The sequence below is a fragment of the Camelus bactrianus genome, chromosome 3, assembly GCF_048773025.1.
Source record: "Camelus bactrianus isolate YW-2024 breed Bactrian camel chromosome 3, ASM4877302v1, whole genome shotgun sequence".
NCBI classification, from domain to species: Eukaryota; Metazoa; Chordata; class Mammalia; order Artiodactyla; family Camelidae; genus Camelus; species Camelus bactrianus.
This window is the reverse complement of record NC_133541.1, coordinates 97,229,698-97,255,285: the sequence shown is the minus strand read 5'-3', so window position 1 is coordinate 97,255,285 and position 25,588 is coordinate 97,229,698. Positions and strand designations below refer to the sequence as shown.

The following is a 25,588-nucleotide window of genomic DNA, read 5'->3' as shown; positions in this document are numbered from 1 at the left end:
TTGATGGGTCTGACATCCTGATACCATTAATTTTGGTTTTTATTTATAAATGCCTTGAAGCAAGCTGATCAGGTGATTTATATCCAAAAGTAGAAGTGAGCCCATCTAGGAGACAGATACTACTCATTTTTCAAATCCATGAGAGATTGCTGAGGAAATGAAAAACATGCCACCCACTCACATGGATAAAACCAGTGGGGTTAGGAAGTTAAATTTTCCTAATAAATATGCAGGGGGCAGGGACGTGAATTCAGATGCAAAACACTGCTTGGGGAGACTTCAGTCATATTCCCTGGGAAGCTTTGTAGAAATAGAAGATGTAGCCCCTCCCCGGAGAGGAATCCACATCAGCCTTGAGGTAGGATGCTCTGTCGGCTCGTGAAGGCTCAGTGTACTTGAGTTGGAGGGAATCCTAGAACCCAGCTAGTCCAGCCTCTCCTGATCCCCACTCCCACCCTCTAACAACGTTGACAGGTGTGGAAACTGAGACCCATGAAGTCAGGTTATTGTCCGAGCGGAGTCTCGAAGCTGCTACCTGACTTCCACCCCAGAGTTTTTTATGGGAGGGTGGTAGACACTTCTGGGCACCAGTAAGCTTAGAAATCCTGGGTGGGAGGTTCCACTTAAATAGAGCTACTCATGTGTTTCCCCAGATGACAGAGGTTTTTTTTTTTCCTCTTTTTCTGCCTGTTTCCTGACCTCCTTTTGGAGATGTCTCAGTGTTCTCCCTCCCGTGTGGCTTGGGGAGCCCTCTCTGGGCCCCTGTAAGATCCAGCTGGTGCTGCACTTCTGTCTCCAGCCTCTCCTGCATGTCAGGGTCACAGTGCTCCCCGGTCCCCCTGCCCTGACACACAAGCCGTGCCATTCAGTGAGAGAGAAGCAAAATCTCCAGTCCTCCCTGCCATCCTGGGGCCTTAGGATGCAGGGATTTTGAGGATGGGAGATCTCAGGGGAGATAACCTCTTTCAGAAGAACGTGATGACCTGGAGGACAATGTCAGTGATAATGACGGGACTGATGACGATAAAGATGAAATGGCTACTGCGTGTTGAGTCCTGCCCCAGGCCAAGAGCTTGACCTCTGTGGTCTCACTTAGACATCTCACGTGGTGGTCTCTGTTTTCTGCAGGAAGACGTGGGAGCTCAAAGAGGTGAGGTGACGTGTCTGAGTTCACGCGTCAGGACTTATCTGGACCTACTCAGGGTCTCTGGGGGGAGCGGAGGTCTGAGGGGGGAGCCCCGCACTGCTCAGCCCTTCTAGGCTCAGCCTGCAGATGTGACTCTTACCTGAGGGGAGAAGGGAGGTCACTCAGTGACCCTTCTGCCCTCTGGTCCTGCTGCAGGTAATCAGTGGAGACGGAAAGGAAAACAGACCATTTCTCTTTGGGAAGCTTTTCTCGGTGTATCCATATTATACTGCTTTAATTCATTTCAACAAATATCTACAAGGACTCCCCCAGCAGCTGGGGAGATGACAGCTTGCTCCACAATAAGAACATTTGATTAGGACTTAGAAAACATGACTCAGATCTCAGCTTTACTTGGTATTCTCCTGGTAACCTTGGACAGATCACACGAGTTCTCCGGGTCTCACTTTCTTCATCTGTCCAACAAAGCTAATGATGACAGAGGCGCTGCGGTGGTCTCTGCCCAGTTTCTGCACTTGGATGGGGGCTGATGGGGACGAATAGCCCTTGACCCCTTATCACCTTTGGGCTGGTTTATTTTTTTCCTTACAAAGAAACTTTGTGGTTGGGCAGAGTGTGGGTGTGGGGAGAGATGGCGGAGAGGAGCAGAGGGGAGGAGCCAGGGGTTCGGGCAGAAGTTCTTTGGGTCCTTAGTGGGGCTCAGGTGTCACCAGCTGTCGGGAAAGAGGTTAACCTGGGGAGAGGATGCAGAGGTCTTCTTAGTGAGGAAGAGGGAGGAGGACCAGATGGGGAGTCCCTGTGCTGAACAATTTTATGAGCATTTTTATTTCATTTGCTTTAACTGTAGCAGCCCTTGATGTAGGCATTATTATTGCATTCAGTCTATGGCTGGAAGAACCAGACTTTCCTAGAACGTGGCTGAACTGGGGTTAGACTGAGGTCTGTCTGACTGCCCAGCCCTGAGTGGCACTGCCTTGTGGGAACAGGAAGGGAGGGGTTTGTATTGGTGAAATGATTATTAGATGCAATTTTCCACCCATCAGATTGGCAAATATTTTAAGCACCAGGCTTGCTTACCTTGGAGGTTTGTTGTGAGGTTCAAATGACCTCATGGACACAAACCTCATGGACATATAGCAGTTATTGTCCTCATGTTTCCATCATTGTCATCATCATTGGACGTCTGCTTTTATCAGGGTGAACAGGAGTGGAGTGAGCCGTTTATTTCTGCCTTATCTTTCTTTGTTCCCTTGTGAAAGGTATGGGTCTCTCTCCTCACTGGAGTGTTCACCAGCACCTCCACACCTCTTTCTCTAAGACTGTGTCCTCCCAGCCTTCTCATCGGTAGCCTCCTCCTCCTCCTGGTGTGGGAAAGCCGGAGGGAGGCCCGGCCAGCACTTGGCCCCCATTACAGATGGTGAGTTGGGTCACTGTGCTGGAGCTGAGCTTCTGCCTGGGGAAGTGTCACTCTCTTGCCCCTGCCTCCAAATGCCTCAGAGCTGTGGTTTGTCATGGCCCTAAATTTAAATCTTGGTTTTTCCTTTCTTGCATAACTTATGGGCCCTTTCTGATAGCTGCCGTTAGGTCCACTTCATAGGTCTGTCCTCGGTCGCCTGCCCTGTGTGTGTAGAGAAGTCAGGTGGGGCAGTTCTGGATGGTCTCAGAGGTGCCCCTTAGGGAACCCTCTGATCTGTGACCTCCGCCCGTGGTTTGTCACTCTGGGCCCTGAAAGTCCCTTCTGTTAGAGTCACCTGTTGGGTTGTCTCTTAGATACAAGGAAATTTTATTATTTTTTACACAAGTTTTATTGCTTTGCTCTGATTAGAATTGTAATAAATATAGAATGTGTGTGTGATGGTGGACAGTTAATGGGCCTGGTATTAATCCCTTGTGCTCTGCAGATGGTGGGTCCCTAAAAGGACCCCTTGCTTCCTTAGAGGGATATGAGTATGAGGATCCAGAGGAGAAACATCTGGAGCCAGTGAAGGGTGGCCTGGCCTGGAGAGCTGAAGGAGAGGCTGGGTCAGCGGCAGGGGCAGAGGGACGTTTAGGGGAGACCAAAGCATCTAGTAGAGATTTCCGGTTGCTTTAGGTGTGGGGCCCATGATGTCACTTTCTCCTCTGTGGCCCTCCAGAGTCTTTAGCAGAACATTCGTGTTCACTAATGCTGCTCACAGAGAACTTCTTGTGGGAGAATCGGGGTGACAAGGGCCTTTCTAACAGTGGCTTCTCCATGTCCCCTTGGCCTGGTCCTGCTTCAGCTGTTTCCATCCCTCAGGGACTCTCTGTGTCCCCACACCATCTGGGGGTTGAGGGGGTGCTCGGGGCAAGACGGTGAGCCTCTGCCCTGCAGGAGTTCACAGCCTGGCAGGAAGGGGAGAGCGGCCGCCTGCCATGGCTCCGAGTTGAACGGGGAGTTACAGCCCATGTGCTGCCCCAGCTTTGCCGACCCCTGGCCCCTCTGTAGCTTCAAGGTACACCTGTGTGCTCAGTGCTATCGTTACCAAGTAGTAGGGGGCAGAGCCGCCTGGTGGGGATGGAATTTATGGCATTTTTGTGGATGACAAATGAAGTGACTCAAGGCCCCTGGGCACAGTCTCAGAAGTGGGATGGAGGGACTGTCACAGCCCAGCTGCCCACATCAGTGCTGAGGGAGGGCAGTGGGCAGAGGGAACGAGCGCTGACGCTGTGCCAGGCATGGGGCTGAGCCCTGACCATAATCCTGGCTGATTCTCACAACTGAAGGTGGCAGGTGCCACTATCACCCCCACTTTACGGATGCAGAAACTGAGCCTCAGGGGGTTACGTGAAGTGCTTAGGGTCATAGAGTGAGCAAGCCCAAGCTGGGATTTCAGTCTGGGTTTGTCTGTCCCCAGATTCTGTTGTCTCCGTGACACTGCCTCACCCCTAGCCCCAGCAAGCTTCTTCCCTATCGTTGTTCACTCCTGCCGCCCTGGAGGGATGGCAGCCTGGCCCGCCTCCGTGGACAGGCAGGGGGGAGGTGTGTACCCAAGCATGGCCCACGTTTCCCCGCTCTCACAAGCCCGTACTCAGGTCTGGCATTGTGCTAAGCGCTGTGTACACATCGTTTCATTTCATATTGATCTTTCCCAGTATCTGGCTTCCTTCTCTAGAACGTAAGTTTCAGGAGGATGGCAGGGTACCTGTTTTGTTCCCTGCTGCATTCCTGGCACCGAGAACACTGCCTGGCACACAGTAGCTGCTCAGCAAACTTCAGTTGAATGAGTGGATTACAGAGGTCTCCTGAGCTCACTATTATCATCCCCCTGCAATTTTACAAATTAGGAAATTAGCTAATTTTCCCATAGCTTGGAAGTCTGGAGCCTAGGAGGACTGGAACCCGGGGTGGCTCATTCTAGAGCGTCTGCTGTGAGCTCTCAGCTCTTCTGGGAAGTGAGCAATGTGGTTCCGAGGATTTGAATATATGGGCTTCCTGGGAGCTTCACAAGTGGTGTCCTTCTCGGGCAGCAAAGGGAAGGAGATAATTGATGAGCTTAATTATCTGTGGCAGCGACATGATGGGGTGGGGGGTGTGCACCATGAGCGCTATCACTTTGTGGTGCAGAATTGCTTGGAATGGGAGGGAGCCCACATCTGACAACGCGTGTCGTGAGACAGGAGCTGGCCCGTTTTGTTCACAAGGTTCCCCCCACCTCGGAGCTTAGTGTTACAGTGTTTGAAAACTCACTCGACTGTATGAAACAAATTATCCTAGCTGGAGAGCAGCTCGTTTCCTGGAGATCACAGTTGGCCTTCATTAATAAGTTTTGGCCTGATTAACACAGGTTCTGGATTGACATCAAAATATGCAAGTAGTAGAAGCTTGGCAGGTGGGAGGAGACTAGTTTGAACTTTCTCACTCTGAAATTGGTGGAAGGAAAGGCTTGTGTAGAGTCTGGAGCTGAGGCCTGAGTGTGTAATGAGCTCCCGGATCTTTGAAGCTGCACCACTTTGCTCAGACTCCCGCAGACTGAGGCCCAGCCCGGACTCTGAGGCCTTCCTGGCCGTGTTCTGAGCCCAAGGACACAGAGCTGGGGGTGGAAATCTAAGGCTGATTGACCCTCAAAAGCTGTACCAACGGCTTCTTTCGTGTCCCATTCCTTCAGCATTTGGATAACGGTCCTGCATACTTATCTAAATTCACCGTCCCCTGCATTCTGCATGAGGACTTCTAGTGGCGTCCTGCCTCAGCTGGGGCCCTGTTCCTGCCCCTCCTGTCTGGACCCATGTCAGTTGCTCACTGCTTGGATCTACCTGCCTGAGCATCCCACCCACCTGGTTGGGTCCTGGCATCTCGTCACAAGACAGAGCTTTTTGCAAGTGCTAGGCATGTCTCTGCTCCCTTTGTCCCCAGGGCTGAGCGTCCCCCCTCAGATCTGCCTCTCCCTGTACATCTGGAGAAGTTAGCCAGGTACTATATTCCAGTATCTGATGCCCGCACCTCACCTACCTTATAAGTTTGCCTGTGTCAAGTCACAGCCATCTCAGCATCACTGGGGCTGTAGTTACAGCCTCACGGGAAAGTACAAAAGGAGAGGAGGTCCCCAAGGGTGATGGGACTTGGACATTTCTGGCTGTGGGACGAGTCATAGGAACCATCAGCTCAAGCTTGCCTCCGGGGCAGGATGGTCACAAGGGTCATCCTCAGGGGACACCTGGTTTAGGTAGTTCCCCTTTCCTCAGGTTTTAGAGAAATGAGATGAGATTCATTGGAGGGGAACTATGTAAGCAAAAGTAAGGGAAAATGACAGCCTTTGTCCAGCCCTCACCAGTTTCAGAGAATAAACCCTTGCAAGGGCATTTTATGACTTAAATGTATTTTTCACAGAGGCGATGCCGAGCAAAGAAAACCCTCTTTGAGTTTACGGCTTTTTCATTCAGCACTCTGGGGGCTTTCATCTCTAAGCACTAAAATCAGGCAGCAATTCAAAGTTTAAGTTAATGTTTCATTTTTTTAAATATCACCTTAATCTTGTTGCACTTGGTTAAAGTCTGCTTTGGCATTTTTGGTCACCTTTACCTGTAGCTTTATTTTGCTGGCTCTTATGAACATAAGCAGCCTTTTCTTTAGAAAGGTACTTGAAGTTTATTTTCTCAAGCAGGTAATAAAGGATGGGGGGAGAAACTGGGCTGCAGAGCAGAGGTAAAGTGAGGCCAAGTGGTTGGTGATGGTTATCTTGTGAGGCCACGGTGAGATGTTAATGGCTTTTTCTGACCTTGGCAAGACACGTTAGCTTTGGGAAAGGAGCTGGTGGATAAGCTTAGTTGGCATCTGTTTTCTCATTCTTCAGAATGTCAGTGGCTGCTGGGGATGAGACTGGATGCTTTATCCCTCTAGAAATCTGCTCCTCTTTCTCTGTCTGTATTTCTTCTCCCTCCTCTGTGGAGTCTCTGTATCTAAGTGAAGAGAGGGGTTTTTATGAAGAGGCCCTACAAGGGGTCGTCCCCTCAGAAACCAAGATGCAGGAGCCCGTCTCTGCAGCGTGTCAGTGATGACGGAGAAACGCAGACAACACGGGAAGGCGCCCTGGGACCACCCCTTAGAGGTGCTCTGGGACTGGAGGCGGCGTGTCCTCCTGTCGAGGGGACCAGAACAGAAAGGTGACTTCACCATTGTCTGAACTCCACAAGATTAAGGGCCTACAAAGCCTACATTCTCAGGAGTTCAGAACAGGAGAAAATTAATTGGAAGCCACAGAAGAGGCCTTTACTGGGCTGCCTTCCCCAGTTGTGGGTCTGATACACACTTCTCACTTGGACCTTCCTTCTCATGAGTGACTTGGTCCTCCCAGGCTTTTCGTGGTGGTGAAGGACCTTCTCTGCTGTAGCCACGTCAGATGTCTTGCTTTCTTCCCTCGTTTCTCTGAGAAGCTTATTATTTCTTTGGTGATGGGTCTGCCAGGGCTTGGGAGTGTGCTGATTATGCCGTTTCTTTATTCTTTCACTGAACAAATAAGGGTCCCTCATGTGCTGGGCACATCTTTAGGTGTCTGAGAGGCAGCAGGGAAGGAGAGGTCCAAGATCCCTGCCTTCATGGAGCCCACGGTCCAGTGGGATCATGCCAAGAGCCCTATAGAGACACTAGGGAGGGACACTGCCTTTCTGCCTTTCCAGATGCAGAATAGTTTAACCCTATGGGGCAGGCTGCCTTGCTGCACTTCACAGGGAATGCTCCCAGTTTGTGTGACTTAGTTGTCTTTGTAAGAGAGTGGTTCCTGCAGGCACCATGGATGGGCTGACCAAATGGACCATTGTCAGCACAGCTCTGAACTTGGTAAGCATCTAGACATGAGACCATATAATAAGTGTCTTAAGAACACATACCTTAGAGTCAGATAGCCTGGGTATGAACTCTGGCTCTGCAACAAGAACTGGCTTTCCCTAGGCAAACAACGTTTTTTTTTTAATTGAAGTATAGTCAGTTTACAATGTTGTATCAATTTCTGGTGTATAGCATGTTTCAGTCATACATATACATACATATATTTGTTTTCATATTCTTTTTCATTATAGGCTAACTATAAGATATTGAATATAATTCCATGTGCTATACAGAAGAAATTTGTTGTTTATCTGTTTTTTATATATATTAGTTAGTATCTGCAAATTTTGAAGTTGCAGTTTATCACTTCCCACCCTCTTCTCCCCCAGTAACCGTAAGTCTATTTTCTATGTCTGTGAGTCTGTTTCTGTTTTGTAAATAAGTTCGTTCGTCTTTTTTTTTTTAAGATCCCACATATAAGTGATATCATGTGGTATTTTTCTTTCTTTTTCTGACTTACTTCACTTAGAATGATGATCTCCAGGTTCCTCCATGCTGCTGCAAATGGCATTATTTTATTCTTTTTTATGGCTGAGTAGTATTCCATTGTATAAATATACCACAATTTCTTTACCCAGTCATCTGTTGATGAACATTGAGGCTGCTTCACTGTCTTGGCTATTGTAAATAGTACTGCTATGAACATTGGGGTGCATGTGTCTTTTTGAATTAAGGTTCCCACTGTATATATGCCCAGGAGTGGGATTGCTGGATCATATGGTAAATCTGTTTTTTGTTTTTTGAGCAATCTCCATACTGTTTTCCATAATGAAACAATGTTTCTGAGCCTCCATTTCTTCCTATGTAAGATGGCTGTTACAATAGTTCTTACCTTGTAGAAGCTGGAGTGAAAATTAAAGAAGAAAGTGTAAGAGACATAGAAAACAATCTTAGGGTTACCAAAGGCGAAAGGATGGGGATGGATAACTTAGGAGTTTGAGATTAACAGATACACAGTATATAGAACAGATAAACAACAAGGTTCCACTGTATAGCACAGAGAACTGTACTGAGTATCTTATAATAACCTGTAATGGAAAAGAATCTGAAAAAGAATATATATGTATGTGTATAACTGAATCACTTTGCTCTGTACTTGAAACTAACACAACATTGTAAATCTACTATACTTCAATAAAAAATTTTTTTTAAAAAAGAAGTGTAGGTAAAGCTTTTAGCACAGTGCCTGGTTCCACGACTAACTGAACATTATACATATTATGCATATTATATATAACTGAACATTATACATATTATTAAGACCTTATAATCCATTTCTCCCAGCACCATGGAGAATACAAATATACTTTGTGTTCATAGCTTTACTCTGAAGGCTACACATATGACTCAGAAGCCTTGAAGTCTGGCAGCTGAATCAGAAAGGGGAAGAACACAACAGGGGGACAGAGGCAGCAGGAGGAGCAGCCTGGGGCTGCGATGGCTGAAAATGTGGCTGGAGCAGGGGGTCCTGCTGGAGCAGGAGCGCTTGGCGCCTGTGAGGACCTTGGCCTGAGCGGGGAGGCTGCGATAGGAAAAGAGAAAGGCTCTGGGGGAGAGGAACGTCAGAGTGAAGCCAGGACTGGGGAGCAGGGCGGAGAAGAGCTATTGAAGGAACGCGCAGCCCTTGTAGTTGGAGAAGCTGCACCAGAACCAGAGGTGACGGGCCTCAGAAATGAGGATGTGAGCATGTGAGGAAAGTGTCAGTATTTGGGGATCTTTGGTCTGACTCCCCGGGAAGCGGGGAGAATCACAAGGTAGCAGAAGGAATCATCCGAGCTTTGCCTCCGGTAGAACCCAAGAGCCCGGATGTCACTCATGAGGCTGAGGAGCATCAATGCCCAGAGTTGTATGTTGAGAGATGACTTCCTTTAGGCAGCTTGACTGCAAGTGATGACCCCAGGGCCGTGTGGAATTGCTCAGGAGGCAGTGAGATGGTCCATCCATCCATCCATCTGCCTGAGCATCTATTCATCCATCCAGTGTTTATTTAGTTTTTATTTTTATTTATTTTTTATTGATATATAGTCAGTTTACAATGTTGTGTCAATTTCTGGTATACAGCACACTGTTCATCATACATACACATACATACGTTCGTTTTCACATTCTTTTTCATTGTAAGTTACTGTAAGATATTGAATATGGTTCCCTGTGCTATTAAGCAGAAACTTGTTTATCTGTTTTATATCTAGTAGTTAGTATATGTACATCTCAAACTGCCACTTTATCCCTTCCCACCCCCTTTCCCCACTGGTAACCATAAGTTTGTTTACTATGTCTGTGAGACTGTTTCTGTTTTGTAGATGAGTTCATTATTTAGTACCTGTTGTTTCTCAGATGGTCTGTTCAGCACTGGGGTTAAACAAGTGAATGAAAACATCTGATTTGTGGAGCTCACGAGAGAGACCGATGAGAAAGCAGCCCTTGCAGCACAGGGCAGGTGTTGGGGTGAGGTAGTCACAGGTGTTGGGAGCCTTGGGGGCCACCGTCCACAGGCTCCATGGGGGGCTGCAGACAGAGCAAGGTGTGGGGAAGGAGGGGCTGAGGTGGAGCATGTGTTGTCCACATGGGGGTCTGTACTCTGGAGCAGAGGGGCAGGTTTGGGAGGGAAGGCAAGGGAGGAGGGTGGAAGGATTGTGGGCCGTAGATCACCAGGGGCCTTTTCTGCTGGGCTCAAATTTCTGTTCTTATCTAAGGGTGACAGGGAACAAGGAGTGGGTGTAAGCTGGGCTGGAACATCACAAACACATTTGCATTTGACAGAGATCACTGGGGTGTGGAGAAGCTACTGCAGGCCAGGAGGGCTAGAGGCAGGGCTGGGAGGGCTGGAGGAAGGGATGGAGATTTATTGTCTCCCGTGTGTCAGCAGTACTGCCAGTGCGAAGGATCCCTGGCTTGTCCTTTCTGCTCTCCTGACAGCTGCACGAGGGATTCTCTTTATTGAGTGATAAGGAAAGGGAGACTTGGACAGGTTGTGCCAGTTGCCCCGGTGGTCACCTCCAGTAAGCAGTGGAGCCCTGAGTGTCAGATCCCCTGCTAGATTTACAGTGAGAGAGGCAGGTAGACCCAGGGCAGAAGCCTCTCCTCTTCCTTGTCACAGCCTGAGAGGTGACAGTCATGGAAATCAGATGCCACCTCGACTCGCCTGCCCCCTCCCATGAGTCCTGTCGGGACTCCGCCTCAGCCATGCAGGGGGATGGCCAGCTGGGAGAAGATGCTTAGCACGGGCACAGCCCCCAAGGAAGCTGGAGAGCCAGAGAGACAGGCATCCCCAGGGCACTGCTAGCCATGGAAAGGTTTTATTTTAAGCAGGTGTCAGCGCCTCGGAAGACTTCCTTTCTCCTGGCGCTGCCTGCGCCCACACACCCGGGCTGGGCAAGAGACTGTGAAGGAGGCCCTGCTCCTGCCGCCCCTCGCACTTCCTGGAGTCTCTCCGGGAGGGCTTCTGCTTCTTCCTGCACCTGCAGCGTCGCCCCCATCCTCCTCCCCATATTTCTCCTCACTTCGCTCCCATCTCTCCTTCTGCCTCGCCACCTCTCCTGCTGTCTTCTCTTCCCCTCTCCTCCTTTCATTCTTTTTTGTGTTCTCTCTTCCTGACCTGTGTTTGTTCTTATCTGTAAAATGAGAGTGGTGGTCCCTGATCCCCAAGAGGTGCTGGGGGGATGATTCGTTCCTTAATTTTTTCAGCAAGCCCTTTCTACCCACTTTTGAGGTGTGGGGCTTCAGTCTGGCCCTGGGGGGGGGGGTGAGCATGACCAGCCTCCAGTTCTTGCTCTCAAGGGGCTTCCCATCAGATGGGAGTCAACTTCAAAGGCCTTATCTCTTGTTTGAGGCCCCAGAAATGCTTTGCTGAGGAGAGCCCGCCTGCCATGCTGCTCAGCAGTTACTCTTGTGAGCCCGGAAGAGCTGCAATCGTGTGCGCCTCCAGGGTAGGGGCCCCTGCGACCTTCAGCTCCTGGAGGCCAAGGAAAGGTGCCCACATCACCATATCCAGGTGTGTTGGCAAACCAGCCTGACTTCTGGAAGTTATCTTAGCTAATTGTACCAATGTACAGTGACTTTGAGTCACATCACTGTCAGTGATGCAGCTGACGAGTGAGGGTTCCATTTGGCATAATTTAGGGAGACGTGGCCAGTGGCTCATTTCCCTGCTAGAGCTCAGCCTGGTGGTAGCCCCTTCCTCCAGCTCCCCAGCTCTGGTTCTTCCCTCCTCTTGTCCTCTGCCTCTTCATCCAGCCCTCCTGGGATGCCTGGAAAGGCTTAACCAGGCCCCTCGCCATGGAGAAGTCTGTGAGTCACCACACACAGCAGCTGACGAGCGGGAGGCTGAATGATCCAGACTAAAAATGAAATCTGCCCAAAAAAGCCTGACTACCTAGAGGCAGTCATTTGCTTTCTCGAGGTTTCAGTTTCCTCACCTGTAAAACCAACAGCAGCTCTCACCTAGTGTTATGTGAGGTGCATCCTATAAATAAGCGGGCACGTGTTAATACTTGCTGTGTGCTGGGGCTGAGAGGAGGTCAGCAGCAGCTGAGAGCGACCTCAGGCAAGATGCCCGTCTTCGTCCAGCCTCAGTGTCCCCCTGTGCAGCATGGAAGAGCGGCTTTGCAAGACCTAAAATGCTGCAGTTCAGGGTGCCTTGCCAAGCCTCTCACTGCAGGGAGCTGCTTAAGTCTATGGAGATAGTTTGTGCTTCAGGACAGCCTCATTCATTTGTCTGACAAATCCTTGTGGAAGTCTGGTTCTTCGCCGTTCCAGGCCGGGTCCTTTGGGCAGCAGTGTAGGAGCCTCACTGCTTGCCCCCTAGCGGGGAAGCACAAGAGGAAAAAGTCAGTGTAGTAGATGGTGGCCGCACACTAGGGAGGGAGCAGTTCAGGGGAACAAATAGGCGTGGTTTCTGCGAAGAATTCTAGCACCGCCGGGCAAAGCAAGCTCTATTTGCTTTCCCCTAGAGATGGGTTTAGTAATTAGGAAACGTATGGAAGAGTTTAAGGAATATTGCGGTGAATACTCATATACCCATCACCGAGGTTTGACAGTTATTAACACTTTGCAGCATTTCCTCTCTCTATATATATACATGTGCAATTTTCCCTTGAACCATTTACAGGTAATTTGTAGACATTGTGACGTCTCACCCCTTAGAGAAGAAAACAGACATTCTCCTGTACGATCACCTTAGTAGGTGTTATTACACCTCCGAGGGCAATAATTCAGCATCACCTAATATATAATCCACATTACAATCACAATGTTTTCCCCAGAATGCCTTTTTATAGCTTCGTATAATTATTATTATTCAAGAACCAATCAAGTCTCACTCATTGCATTTGTTTCGTCTATTTAATGTCTTCTAGAACAACAACCCGCTCACTCCAGGGATTTTCGTGTTTGTTTTAGGTTTTGAGCCATTCAGGCAGTTGTCTTATAAAACGTCCTCAATGTTGGCTTTGGTTTCTAATGAACAGCTTCAAGCTAAGCATTTTTGGCACTGATCCTTCAAAGGCTCTATCATTACTCCCTTTTGAGGCACTTCAGGAGACACATGCCATGTGGTCCCACTACTGGCTGCACTCATTTGGCCCCTTGGTCCCTTTGTTAAGGGGTGACTGCCAAATATTTATTGAAAATGTCCATTTTCCTCTTTTAATGAGGTACCCAATGAGGGTGACACTTCAAGGCTATGTGAATGTCCTGTTCCCCAGTAATTTTCACCCAATATTTTTAGCAAACATCAAATGATTCCTTCCTGACTCAATTATTACATAGAGGGGGTTGCAAAATGGTGGTTTTCAAATTTTAACATTTCTTCTAAATTTATTTGGCTGGCATTCTTCCATAAAGAAGAACTTTTAAAAAAACAAAATTTTAGCAACTTGATTTTAAAGTTTAAGCTTCTTCCTACTTTGGAACGCTTACTTGAGAAAAGAAAAGTGTGTGTGTGTGTGTGTGTGTGTGTGTGTGTGTGTGTGTGTTGTGAGAGAAAGAGAGATGGAGAATGAGATCTAAAGGCTGAGCCTGGACATACACAGGGCTTCTTCAGAAGACTGACCATCAGGCCTATTGAGCTGATCTCTTCCCCTCTCCCCACCGCTCACTCCTCTCCAGCCACGTTGGTTTCGGGACTACTTCCCAAGTGCAGTCAGCATCTTCTACCTCAGGGCCTTTGCACTTCCCTTTGCCTGGAACCTCTTTCCTCAGATAGCTGCATGGCTCACTTTATTCTGTTCCCTGCACAGATATCATCCTGCCAGAAGATATCCTGGTCACCTGTATAATGTCCCGCCCCCTCCCCATTACTCTCTGTGCCTTATTCTCCATTGTGGTCCTCACAGCCCTCATCAGCACCTGCTGCATGAGAACAGAGCCTAGAATGGGGCCCAGCCCACACTGGGCACTCAGTAAATATTTGTGGAATGTGAAAAGGAACACACAATCTCTGAATAAGACCAGAGCTCCTTCCTTTGTTTCTCCTCTGTGCTCCCTCCAGATGACCGTAGAGACACTCAAGCCCTGGGCAGACAGACGCCTGTTCCTGGTCCCAGGGCTAACGTGTGTTGTCAGCAGTCGCTCACTTGGCGCCCAGTTACAAAAGCCAGCAGAGCTGTGAGATTATCTGCCCCCACCCCTTCCTTGACATGATTTTTAGGGAATAAAAACAAATCAGAATTCATCAACTGTGAACAAAATTGTCAACTGTGAACTGTCAACAGTCTGGTTTAAAAATAGAAGATCGGTTGATGAAATACAGTGGAGAAAGCAATTTAAGTAAAATGTTAAAAATAATACCCAAAGGCTGTGAGGCGTCAGAAAGAGTGCCACGTGGTGGAGACTACGCTCGGTGGAGACCTGCGTGAGCAGTGAACCAGAGAGAGGTTATTAGAGGTGCTTTACAAATCACAGAGGAGAGAGATTTACTGGCCATTTGCGGGAAAACATTCACTCATTGTGATGTGTTGGCGTGTTATGCAAAACGGAAGGGAAGATTGGTTGGGAAATCTGCTAGAGCATTTATTTTTAAGTAGGTCAACATTTTGAAGATTTCTGCCCATTTGTGAAATCTCTGGCTCTTCTTCTGTCTTCTCTGTTTCTGTGATGGTTGGGGAAGGCTTTTCTGTTCCGGCAGGTCCAGAGGGGTCTAGAAGCTGTGGGGGTGTGTGTTTATTTTTATATTTGTCTTCATATGAATACGGGTTCCAGTACTGTCTTTAAAGTCCTTAACTTATTTCTCACTTCTTCCACTCTCCCCCTTTCAGTGGTCATGGCTAATTATTCATTTAACTGCTTTATCATAAAATCAATTCAAAGCCTTGAAGTCTCCATGCTTCCTCTTTTCTGGGCACAAATCTTAGCCCATACATTGGGCAAATTCTTTGTGTCCAACTGCCCATATCCCAAGGCGGCCGTTCCATGTTACTTTCTTTCTTTTTAGGAGAATTAAGCTATCTTGGAGCAAAGACCTGTGCTTTATAAACCTATGACAAGGTGCTGCAAGCCTTGGAGACTGTCTCTTTTTGCAGATCTGGGTGGGAGATATACTTGTTTCCTAGGGCAGCTGTACCAGAGGACCACAGGTTGGGTGGCTTAGACAACGGAATTTCATCGTCTCACAGTCCTGGAGGCAGAGAATGAAATCAGGGCGTGGGCAAGGTTGGTTCCATCTGAGGCTGCGAGAGAGAAGCCGTCTCTTGCCTCTTCCAGCTACTGGCAGCCTCAGGCATTTCTAGTAGATGGTCCTCTTCACCCTGGGACTCTTCACATCCTCCTCCCTCCATGCGAGTGTCTGTCTCTATCCAAATTTCCCCTTCTTACAAGCATGCCAGTCATACTGAATTAGGGCCCATTCTAATGACTTCATTTTAACTTAATTATCTCTGTCAAGACCCTTTTTCTAAATACGCCACAGTCTCAGACACCGAGAGTCCAACATGAGGGACAGAATTCAACTCAGAGCACGAGATGTCAAGCTTTCCCTTCCAGAGGGAGAGTGGGGGCAGAACAGCAGTAGTTCCTCTCTGCTTAGACCAGCTCCTGGCATTGGCCGGGGCGTGGAGGGCTCTCCCCCAGGGGCCGCAGCGACCGTCTGGTGGGACCTCCATATGGATTGCTCCGTGACTCTCTCCCCGTGTGAGGGATGAGCTCCAGGGGGCACCCGTGCTCTTGGCGACCTTTGAGCAGTTGAGTGGCTCTCCTCTCCACACGCAAAAGCTTTGTTTAGACCTGTTTCTTTCTCTTTCATCCACCCAATGCCATTTTTTCCCTTAAAATGAGGAGTTCTGGGTGTCCCAAGAATGTCATTTTTAGTTTGTTTTTCAAGTCTCCTTCCAGGCTGTGGACTCTAAGAGGCAGGCTCACACTCCACCCTGTGTCTCCTGGAGCTCTGCAGACCCTGTTCTGATGCAGGACGACAGCCCAGGTGGGGCAGGGTGGGGTGCCAGCTGGCTGCCTGGGTCCTCAGGACCTGTGGGGCACACGTGGAGGAAGTGGATATGTGCTGTCTGAGGCAGTCCTTACTGCAAAGAGCTCAGCATCCTCAGTTTTGTCAGTTCTCCCCTCCTGCTCTGAGAACAATGTGTGGGAGTTCTGAAGCTTTATCATTTGGTCTTGAAGTGAGGTGGGGCCAGTGATGTCCCTGTGGGGTTGGGGGACATTTGTTTCTCCCTCTTCTTATCTTCCTGGCAGGATCCTTTTACTGTCTTGCTCTCTGCTGCTCACTGCCCCTTTCCCAGGAAAGCTGCCTGTGTCCTGATTGGTGGGAACCCAGTGGCTCTTGGATCAGGTGCACATTTCACAGCAAGGAGCAGAATCCGTGCATTGGCCCAGCCACGTGGGCGCCTCCTCTTCTCTTGGCTTTTGTTCTCTTGGTCGGTCTACACTCAAGGGGCAGCATACCTGCCTTGTGGTTCCAAAATCTCTGTGTGCACAGACCAGGGCACGCTTCCTCCAGGTCCAGCCAGGTCTGTGTGTTATCTCTACCTGCGATCCTCGGGTAAGCAGACCAGGATTTCCTGGATCTCTGTTCCCTGCATGTTGGGAGAGGGAGTTGGAGGCCTCTCCGTGGTGTGAAGGTCCCAGGCATGCTGGACAGCCCAGTTGAGTGGAAGCCCTGTGCTTTGAGAGCTACGTGTCTCCTCTGGGCAAAGTGGCACTGTGCTCACCTTTCAGCTTCCATATCTGCTCTTCGTGTGCTGGGAGCTGGGGAGGGGGTGGGGTGAGAGACTGGTGAGTAGTAACAGCACTGGTAGGATGCGGAGAGGAGCCGTGGGGAGGGGACGTGTGTGAGGTGGCTGAGCCGTGGGCCCTCAGCATGCTTCTGCCCGTGGATAATTCAGGGTTCCCCACCCTCCCCAGAGGGCGCCCTAGACACACGCTCTCCCTTATTCCTCCTAATGAGCTTCCTCGGGAGATGCGGTTAGAGCTTGGTCGTCACCTTAATGCAAGCCTATCAACTCTTGTTTTATATTTTATCATAAAATACTTGACACATATGTATTATTTATACACTGCCAAGCCTACTAACAAAACAAACCTCAGAATCCAACACCCACCTCGTGCACTAAACCATCCCCACTCCCCACAATGCCTCTAGGGGCTCCTGTCTGACGCCATCCTCTGCCTCCTCTGGAGGTAACCCCTGTCTTGATGGTATTTGCCAACCCTTCCCCCTCCTGTAAAGTAGCCTTTACCATCTACGTGTGTATCTCCAAATAGTGCATTTTGAGCTTTATAAAAAATGAAATTATAGCCTTTGAGCTTCATTTAAATGCCACATATTCTTCTGGATGATAAAAAGCAGATCTGTGCCCTTGAAACATGCATTTTCACCACTGCAGATAAATACTGTTTTCTCTGGTGGCATCTTCCTGGAGTCGAGGGAGCGGCCCAGCCGCCCGCACAGACTGAGACCGCAGGAGAGGGGTGCAGGGCTGGCCGAGGATGCCGAGTCACTGGAATTACAGCCCACAGGAGTCCCTAGGCAGGCCATTCAGGGGGACAGTTGTTCTGGGCATCTGGGGAGCAAGTGGACAGGAATCCCAACTCCAGTGATGGACTGAGATGAGGGGGGAGGCTGAAAGGCAGAGTGCTAAATGTGGAGCTCCCAGAGAGGACCGAGGAGGGGTGTGGGTGAAGGGTGGTTCGCGATGGGCATCTGGAAACCAAGCTCCAGCACCTACACTCCTAGTGCAGGCAGACTGGTGCCTCCTGGTGGCCAGGGCAAGGTTTAGAACTGCAGAGCGAACAGGGCCACCCTTTCTCCTGCCTGTATCGTTCAGCAGCTGTTTACTGAATGTCTACTCTGTGCCGGGGGTATGTGTGTATCATATCATACCAGGGAGAGACAGTGACTAAGACTTTTCCCTGCTGTTCAGTACTTTAGAGTCTCATAGGAAGTCGCCTTTTACTGATCTCTGCTGTGGTAGCACGCAGTCCCCAAACATCAGGGCTCACAACAGCAAACGTTACTCCTTGTTCACGTTGCCTGTCGGCTGTGGGTCAGCTTCAGCTCTGTTCCATGTCCTCTGCCATCTGGGTCCCAGGCAGAAGGAGCAGCCCTTATTGGGCACGTGTCATTTTCATAATAGAGGGAAAAGGGCAAGAAATGAAACCAAAACATCCACTCAAACCTGGCTTGCATCCCTCTTGCTCACAATCTACTGGCCAGAGCAAGTCAAGTGGCTAAGACTACTGTCACCAGGGTGGGGACATCACCTTTCACACAGGGCGGTGCTGTGCTGCAAAGACACAGGACACTGAGCAGTGTAGACTCTTCTTTTGGGGGGCCCAGAGAACGTTTGGGAAGAGAATTACCATCTATCACACATATAAGCAGGCAGTTGCAGTCACTGTATTACAAAGCTTTAGAGCAAGTCACTGTACTAATTTTGACTTTCTAAAATAAATTTGTATGTAAAAAATACATCTATTTCCCCCTAAATTAGCTTTAGGGATCCTGTTGAGAAAGTCGTTTGAGAATCACTAGTCTGAGCCTGAGGAGTGTTCTGGAGAGCTACCCCGGGAGGATGAGGAGGAGAGGTGGGGAGGAGGAGGAAGGTGGGGAGGGGGGCTGCAATGGTCTCCACGGTAGCCCTGGGCGTGTGTGCATAGGCTGTGTTAGTTTGAAAAGAAGCTTCTTGTACTGGTGGCCCAGCTGCCACCTTCAGGCATGCCTCTTGGGCCACCTTTCAATCATTTGGACTGTCTGCAGGCACATCTCTGCCTGGGGTCTCTTTGATGCTGCGTCCACATACGTCCCACCTCCCCTCATACTCAGATCCACGTGACTTTATAAGGGCTCACGTTTTCTGCTTCCTCACTGAGCTACTTGACTTTTGTGGCCCAGGCTGTGGCTTCCTTTCATACGCTCCCCCACCCATCCCCCGACTCCTACCACCATGATGAGCACTTACCAGACACCCCACAATGTTGTCAAAAGGGAGTTTTACATCACGTGAAAGTCAGCACCCTGTCGGCTTATCTGTTGCTGTCTCTGCAAGGGTAGCCGGCAGCTATGTGGGTGACAGTGGGAGTTACACAAGAGTGGCTCCAGTACATCTGGGTTGAAAGCCCTCTCTCCGCCAGTTCAGGGACTGAATAGGCTGTCCTCTCACAAGGAGGCGGTATTCATCTGCGCTCATGGGTTGCTTTGCAAATGCTAGTGGCCTTTTTCAAAGGGATGCATTTGTGTTTTCCAAGGGCAAGGACCGTATCTCCTCTTTTCTTCCCTTTGAAAGATTCCCCGTGGCACCGATAAGAGCTGCACACACAGTGGGTGCCCCCTCGCTATTGCCTATCTCCCCTTCCTTTGAACCTCCAGCAGATCCCCAACATGGTTCTGGGCCCGTGGGCCTTTGCAGAAGGCTGATTACACACAGGCCTTGATCTAGAGAATTTTACAGGTAAAAAAGGGAGGGGACTATCAGGCAACTCAGACCCAGACCAATAGCAAAGTTGCATAATTCGCCTCTCTCAGAGTACAGTGCAGGCTGAGTGCTCTCGGGCCCTCCCCGTGCTGGGAACAGTGATGTGGGACCACTCAGTGCTCAGCCCTGGGGTCAGCCAAACAGGGCTTGGAATCCTGGACTGTGAGTGTCATGGTCTGTCACCAGCTGCGTAGCCTCTAAGTCTCCATTTCTTATTTCACAACGTAGAAATAAAATGCCGTTCATTGTTGTGGTCTTTTGCATCTATCAATAGCATCCTTCTTTCCCTCATGTTCTGGACTAGTTCAGACTTAAGAGTAAAGAGCTGGCAGAGAGTAGCCAAAATACTACCACTGTCACAGACGAAGGGGTTGGCAAGAGGATGTGTGGTTTGGGGGCTTCTAATATTGAATCCTAGAATTTGGTGAATGTTTCCACCGAGTCCCAGGCTGGTTAGATAATCACAAGCATCCTCTGGGCAGAAAGACTGTGTAAAACTTAGGTTTGGGATGGTTGAAGCAAAGGCATTCACTCCTCACTTGCATCCACCATCCAAACTTAATAAGTGGTTGCTCTTCCTTCCCGGGCAGAGTGCGGGCAGCTGGGAGAGACCGGAGGCAGGTGCTGCATAGGCAGCTCCTCTGGTAGGGGTACATGGCAGAGCAGCCTTCTGCTGGAAAGTGGGGGCCTTTGTGGACCTTATGGGACTCCACAGACGTTCAGTTTTGTACTAACACTTGTATACACTGTTACAGTTGACTTTACCATTTATTGAAGTTAGCCTCTCGTGGGGTGCTTTTAGACATTATCCTGTGCAGTGGGGGAAACATAAAAGTCCATTTCTCATTTAGTCTTGTGTAATTCAGTCCTCCAACAGAGATAGACTCCTCCGTTCTCTGCCTTTGGTTCTGTGGTTAGAAGGGTGCTGGCTGTGTCCTGGGGAAGCCGAGGAGGGGTCTGCCAGGCAGTATTCGTAAGGCTTGTTCTGTCTGTCTTTTGCAGTGCAAGTTGGAGTTCCATGCTTGTTCTACTGGGAGAAGCCTCACCACCCTCTGCGATGGGCCCTGTCCCTGTCTCCCGGAGCCTGAGCCACCAAAATCCAGGGCAGAGAAGAATGGTGAGTGGGCATCGCAGGAGACCCCCTGACAGAGGGCTGGGGGGTCGGGGTGGCCTGATGAGGCCTGGCTCCGCCGCACACGCCAGGGACCTGGGCTGTAACAGAGCTGTTCTACCCAGGCCGGTGAGGTGGGCGCACTTGGCGGGCACTCCATCTTGTTTAGGAACTCCAAACTAAGCTCCCTTCCGCCTCCATTAAATAGAAAAGGATGAACTGAGAGTCTCTGAATGAGGTTCTGTTAGACCAAGACAGGCACTAGTTTCTTTCAGAGGTCACGCTGGCTCTCGTATGGGGAGAGCAAGGTTTCCGCGGTCAGACTAGGCCTGCTGAGGGGTGCATCTTGGTCTTCTATGAACTCTAATCTCTAAATCCTTTGAACTTCTCAAGGCCGGATTTCAAAACAGAGACTGCAGAGATGTCACAATGGTGGAGAGTGTCCCCCGCCCCCCGAAAAGCATTTCTTTATTAATATATTCTGCTTGGCATGCGGCACAGAGCCAGGGCAGATGAAAAGAAACCTCCTCAGGGGACTTGGTGTCTCATGGCTGAGCAGGGCAGGAAAGGGTGGGCTTATCCTGGTGTCTTCATGATGGAGAAAGTAGTTTTATCCCACTGGTCTTAGCCCCTTTTTGAGCCTTCTGTAATGAGACCCAAGATGGAAGTTTGCATTGGCCTTCGTGGAGCTGGGCTTTTGCAGCTGGATCTGGCTGTTCCATGGAAAATGTTGGACATCTGTGTGTGTGTGTGTGTGTGTGCGTGTGTGCGGACGAGCGTGCTCATGCATGTATTCTGAAGCCTGCAACTATTTGTGATGGAGGGAGATGAATAGGATGTGAGTGTTTATCCACTTGTCTCTTCCTAAGCTGTCTTGTCTTTTCCAGGGCACATAGATGGAGATGTTCAAGTCTAAATTTGTTCATGGTGGTGACAACTGGAATATTGTGTTAAAAATTTCTTTGGAAGGTTTAACCCGGGATGTGGACATTGTAAACTGCAAAGCACGGTGGTCGCAAGTAATCTCCATAGGTTACTCTTGATTACCAAAAAGCTGGTCTTGTTGCATTTTGGGCTGATCATTTATGCAACTGCAGTAAGAAGGGTTAACTCATCTATACAAACCTCCTTGTAGTTTGGTCAGAAAACCTAAAGCCCGTGGTGCTAAGCAACTACAAAGTCTAGAAAATTAACTGTCTGGAGATTCCTTTCTTAGTAAGTCTTAATAGTGTCTCTTACTCCAGGTAAATTGTTGGTTACTTTTATCTACTCTTCTATTCTGAGGCAAGGAAGCCAAACCAAGAAAGTCGTTTCTACCATTTTGCCCGTGGTATCTACACATGGGGGTGAATGCGTCTCTCCTCAAGTACCCCCAAATCTGCTAAGGTTTCCTGACTTGTCACAGTAAGGTAACAGACCAGTTTTCGGGGAGGGCTTTGTGGTTCTCCAGACAAAGTATACACCTTGTTTCCTCAAGGCAGGCTTGTTATGCCTGATTAAATGAGATTTGCTCTCAAATATGACACTGCAAGTGTGGCCTTGGCTGTGCCATCTATTTGATGAGTTACTCGTGAAAACGAGAACAAATTCTTACTGAACCTATGCAAGTAACTACATTGCCATTAAAAGTAAAAAGACTCAGGACAAAAACGTGTTGTTACAGAATTCTGGGGGGTCAGTGAGAACAAGGGTACCACTTGGAAGTGTTTCATTTCCACATGTTTGTAAAAGCATAGACCACTGACTTCATACTGAGAGATCAGGAAGCAAGAGAAAGGACTTCATTATGTGCCTATCAGAAATGAGGACAGTAAAAATAATACCAGCAGTATCCCAAAACCAGTGGTCAAAGGTTTATTTCCTTCACTTCAGTTTCTGCAGTCCTGTATCATTATTTTTGGTGCCACTGGCTCTTGGGTCAACATTGAACTTTTATGAAGTAGACTGACCTCTGGACTGAAGAGTCCTGGAACTCCACACTCAGTCTCTCCTGTCATCTGGTGATTGTCTAAGAAATACCACCGTGGAAGCCTGTAGCAAGGGCTCTGTTATGGAAGTGCCCATCAGACTCGGCACAGTTCTTTCCATGAGGCTCTGAGACTGTCCTTCTTGGCTAAAGACCCAATTTCAGTGTGACTTAAAGCAGAGTTTTTATATAAGCATGAGGGGAAGCAGGGACTTCCTGTTGGTGATAAGACTGAATGGCTATAGTTAATTTATTACATATCCAACAATATCCTAATGAAGGAGAGTATAATCCCCATCAGGGTGAATGCTTCACTATTTAAAACGGATTTGATCAATGTTGTTTTCTACAAGGATGAGGACATGTTACGGGCAGTGAGGGCACTGATAGATCCCCAGGGTCCTTATGTGAAATGAAACATTTAAATTCATCATGTTTTACCTGGACAGACTCCATCAAGGGAGGGCTGACTTGTTCCTTTGATTTGACAGTTCTCTCCACACATCTCTCAGAACCATTTGTGACGGGCAGTTGGTGCAGACCTGAGGCTGGGGCAGTGGGGTGTGGAGGAGGTGATGGGTGCACAAGAGAGATCAGAGGTGAAATGAAAAGCAGCCTTCCTTTGGCCACGTCGCTGTTGGGGTGGAGGGTGGAGACAGTGTGCCCATCAGTCCACCTTCCCTTACCTGGCGGCCGCCTCCCTCAGAAGCTGCAGGCAATGGGAGTGGCACCTGCAGGCAGACTGTCCACTGGCCGTGCATCGTGCCTCTGAGCGATGTGAGGAGCAGTCTTGTGTCTGTGCCTGTTGCGGAAATGACATTTCATAGTCCTACAAATACGGCGGGTCAGAAACATAGCATTGTTGTTGGTGGTGATGATATTTCATTTTTAACCTTGCCTCTATTTTGAACCTTAGTTCCGTCCGGTAACACAAGTATTCAGTTAGTTACTTCCAGGTAAATTCTGTTAATTCAGGATTGTATCTCAACTTGAAGAAGTAGGGGGTTGGATGAAGGTTTACAAGCTACCATATTGGTGTGAGGTGGTTCGTGGTGTGTCTGTTTGGCATCTACCTCTGCAGAGTTTGCTATTTTTAATGAGTTATCCAGCAGTATTCATCCTCAGTGCGTCCGAGGAGAGCTTAGGATCCTATCTGTGACCTCTGCTCCCCGCTTCCAGTAAGGTCATACTGAATCATCTTTCTTTCAAGTCATACTCTTCTGGGGTTCACTAGTTTTCTCACGGCCCCTCCTTGGCCCCCTTCAGGGCCACAGAAAATTTGAGGATGCCCTTCAGTGACCTTCTGGTGCCAAGAAAGACTGTGGTGAGTTTCTCCCTGAAGCCTTGTCTCCTTGGATCTGCCTGGCAGCCATTTCTCTTCCATGCAGAGGACATCTTTATGAGGCTTACCGCAAAATAGATTTCATATTGGGAGCAGGACAGGTCCTCTTTGCTGCTGGGGCTGCCAGCTGCCTGGGGTTTCAGGAGCACCTCTTCCCTGCCCAGAACCCAGAGATGCATATGGCGATGGGGAAAGCTGTAGCGAGCGGAACCTCTCCTAGGGACTCACCGGCCTCTCCCTGTGCTTCCTCCCCAAATGTTACCTCTTGTAGCTCCAACTATGATCAGCACTGGGTGTGCATGTTGAAGGTGTGTGAGGCCGGGGTCTACCTCATTCTCGTCTCTGCTTCTTCTCTCCTTGGGCCATTTGAGTTACAACATATCCAGTTCTTGCAAATCTGAAGTCTCTTGTCTCAGCTTTGGTTTCAAAACCATCTTTAGGAAGACAGAGACAAATGGTTGACTTACTGTTTTGTTCTCTGTGTTTCTTCTGACATCGCTCCTTTGATGGGGCCCTTGAAGAGTTGGTGGAGGGTGGAGTCATCCTTGAATATCTGTGAATACGTCCTCGGGCACCTCTCAGTTACCTCATGACCTTGGACAAGTTACTTAATTGCTTTATCTCTCTTCTCTATGATGACACCCTCCAGAGTATAGAGTAATGATTGTCCAGAGAAAGGGAGCAAATTAAAGAGAGGGAGGTGAAATTGAAAGCCATGTGTTAGGCCTGGGTTTCTGAGCCTTTTCTAAGAACCTCGCAGGAAAGATCCTGCCCCAGTTTCTCTTGGAATTTCCTAGTGCCCAGCGGCCAGCCCAGTCAGGAAGTCGCCTCTTACATCTGACAGTGACTCTTCAGCTCTGGGTTTTGCAGCTGCATTTTCTTCAGTCCTCAGTGAAGAGTATGAGGAATGCCTGCAGCCCTCATTTCTTGATTTTTTTTTTTTTTACAGGGGTTGAAAATGTAAGAGTAAAATAGAAGTCTCTTAAACTTAAGAGTCTTTAAGACACATTTTTAAACTAGCCAGCCATTCTAGCCATTCTCCACTTCCAAACCTGCTCCTGTTCCCAACCTGACTCCCCTGGCGTCATTCACAGACAGACCCCTCCCCTTGGCCTGGGCTTGGCAGCCTCAGTCCTTCTGGAGGAGGGACTTGGCACTCCCTCACTGCTGGGGGGAAATTTTGCAGTTGGAAGATATCAGAGCGGGAAAGATCTCAGCTCTCTGACTCCATACCATATTGAGGGGACCTTTGTGTTCCTGGAAGGTAACTCAGGTTTCCCCATGAGGACCAGGGGAAGGCCGAGTGGGTGGCGCCTCCAGCCTCCGCAGGAGCAACTCCATTTTTATGCCTGACCACATCAGAGTGTGGCCACCAGCGAGCCCTGTTCAGTACCCATTTACCCAAAGAGAAAACTGGAGGCCCCACCGAGAGGGAGAATCTTGCCTAAGGTCAGACCATGGGTTGGTGTGTCACTGGGTTACGCCCTGGGCCTCTTGACTCCTGGGCTAGTCCCTCTGTCCCCCTTTGTGTCCACCCTTAAGTCACCATCAGCCAAGTCTGTGGCCTGAAGATGGTAGAGGGTCTGTAGCTGAGTTTGGTGGGAGGTAGATTTATTTCTCTGGGGCCTGATGTCACTTGCCTGAATCTTGAAGTGTTAACCGTCAGGCAGAAAATATCCCTGTGTTCCCACAGCCACAGCCGGCAGTGTTTGGAAGGCTTTCTGCAGGGCCCCTCCCACCCCTCTCCTCCACCTTTGG

The 25,588-nt window shown here is 49.1% G+C and overlaps 1 protein-coding gene across 2 annotated transcripts in view; it reads left to right on the top strand.

Moving 5' to 3' along the window:
- Window positions 1-25,588, top strand: part of SPOCK1 (SPARC (osteonectin), cwcv and kazal like domains proteoglycan 1) — a 470,868-nt gene that overhangs the window by 368,742 nt on the left and 76,538 nt on the right. For both annotated transcript variants that reach the window (XM_074360727.1, XM_074360729.1), the window contains one exon: window positions 20,414-20,528. In XM_074360727.1, the coding sequence (XP_074216828.1) occupies window positions 20,414-20,528 (115 nt within the window). The remainder of the gene's footprint in view (window positions 1-20,413; window positions 20,529-25,588) is intronic.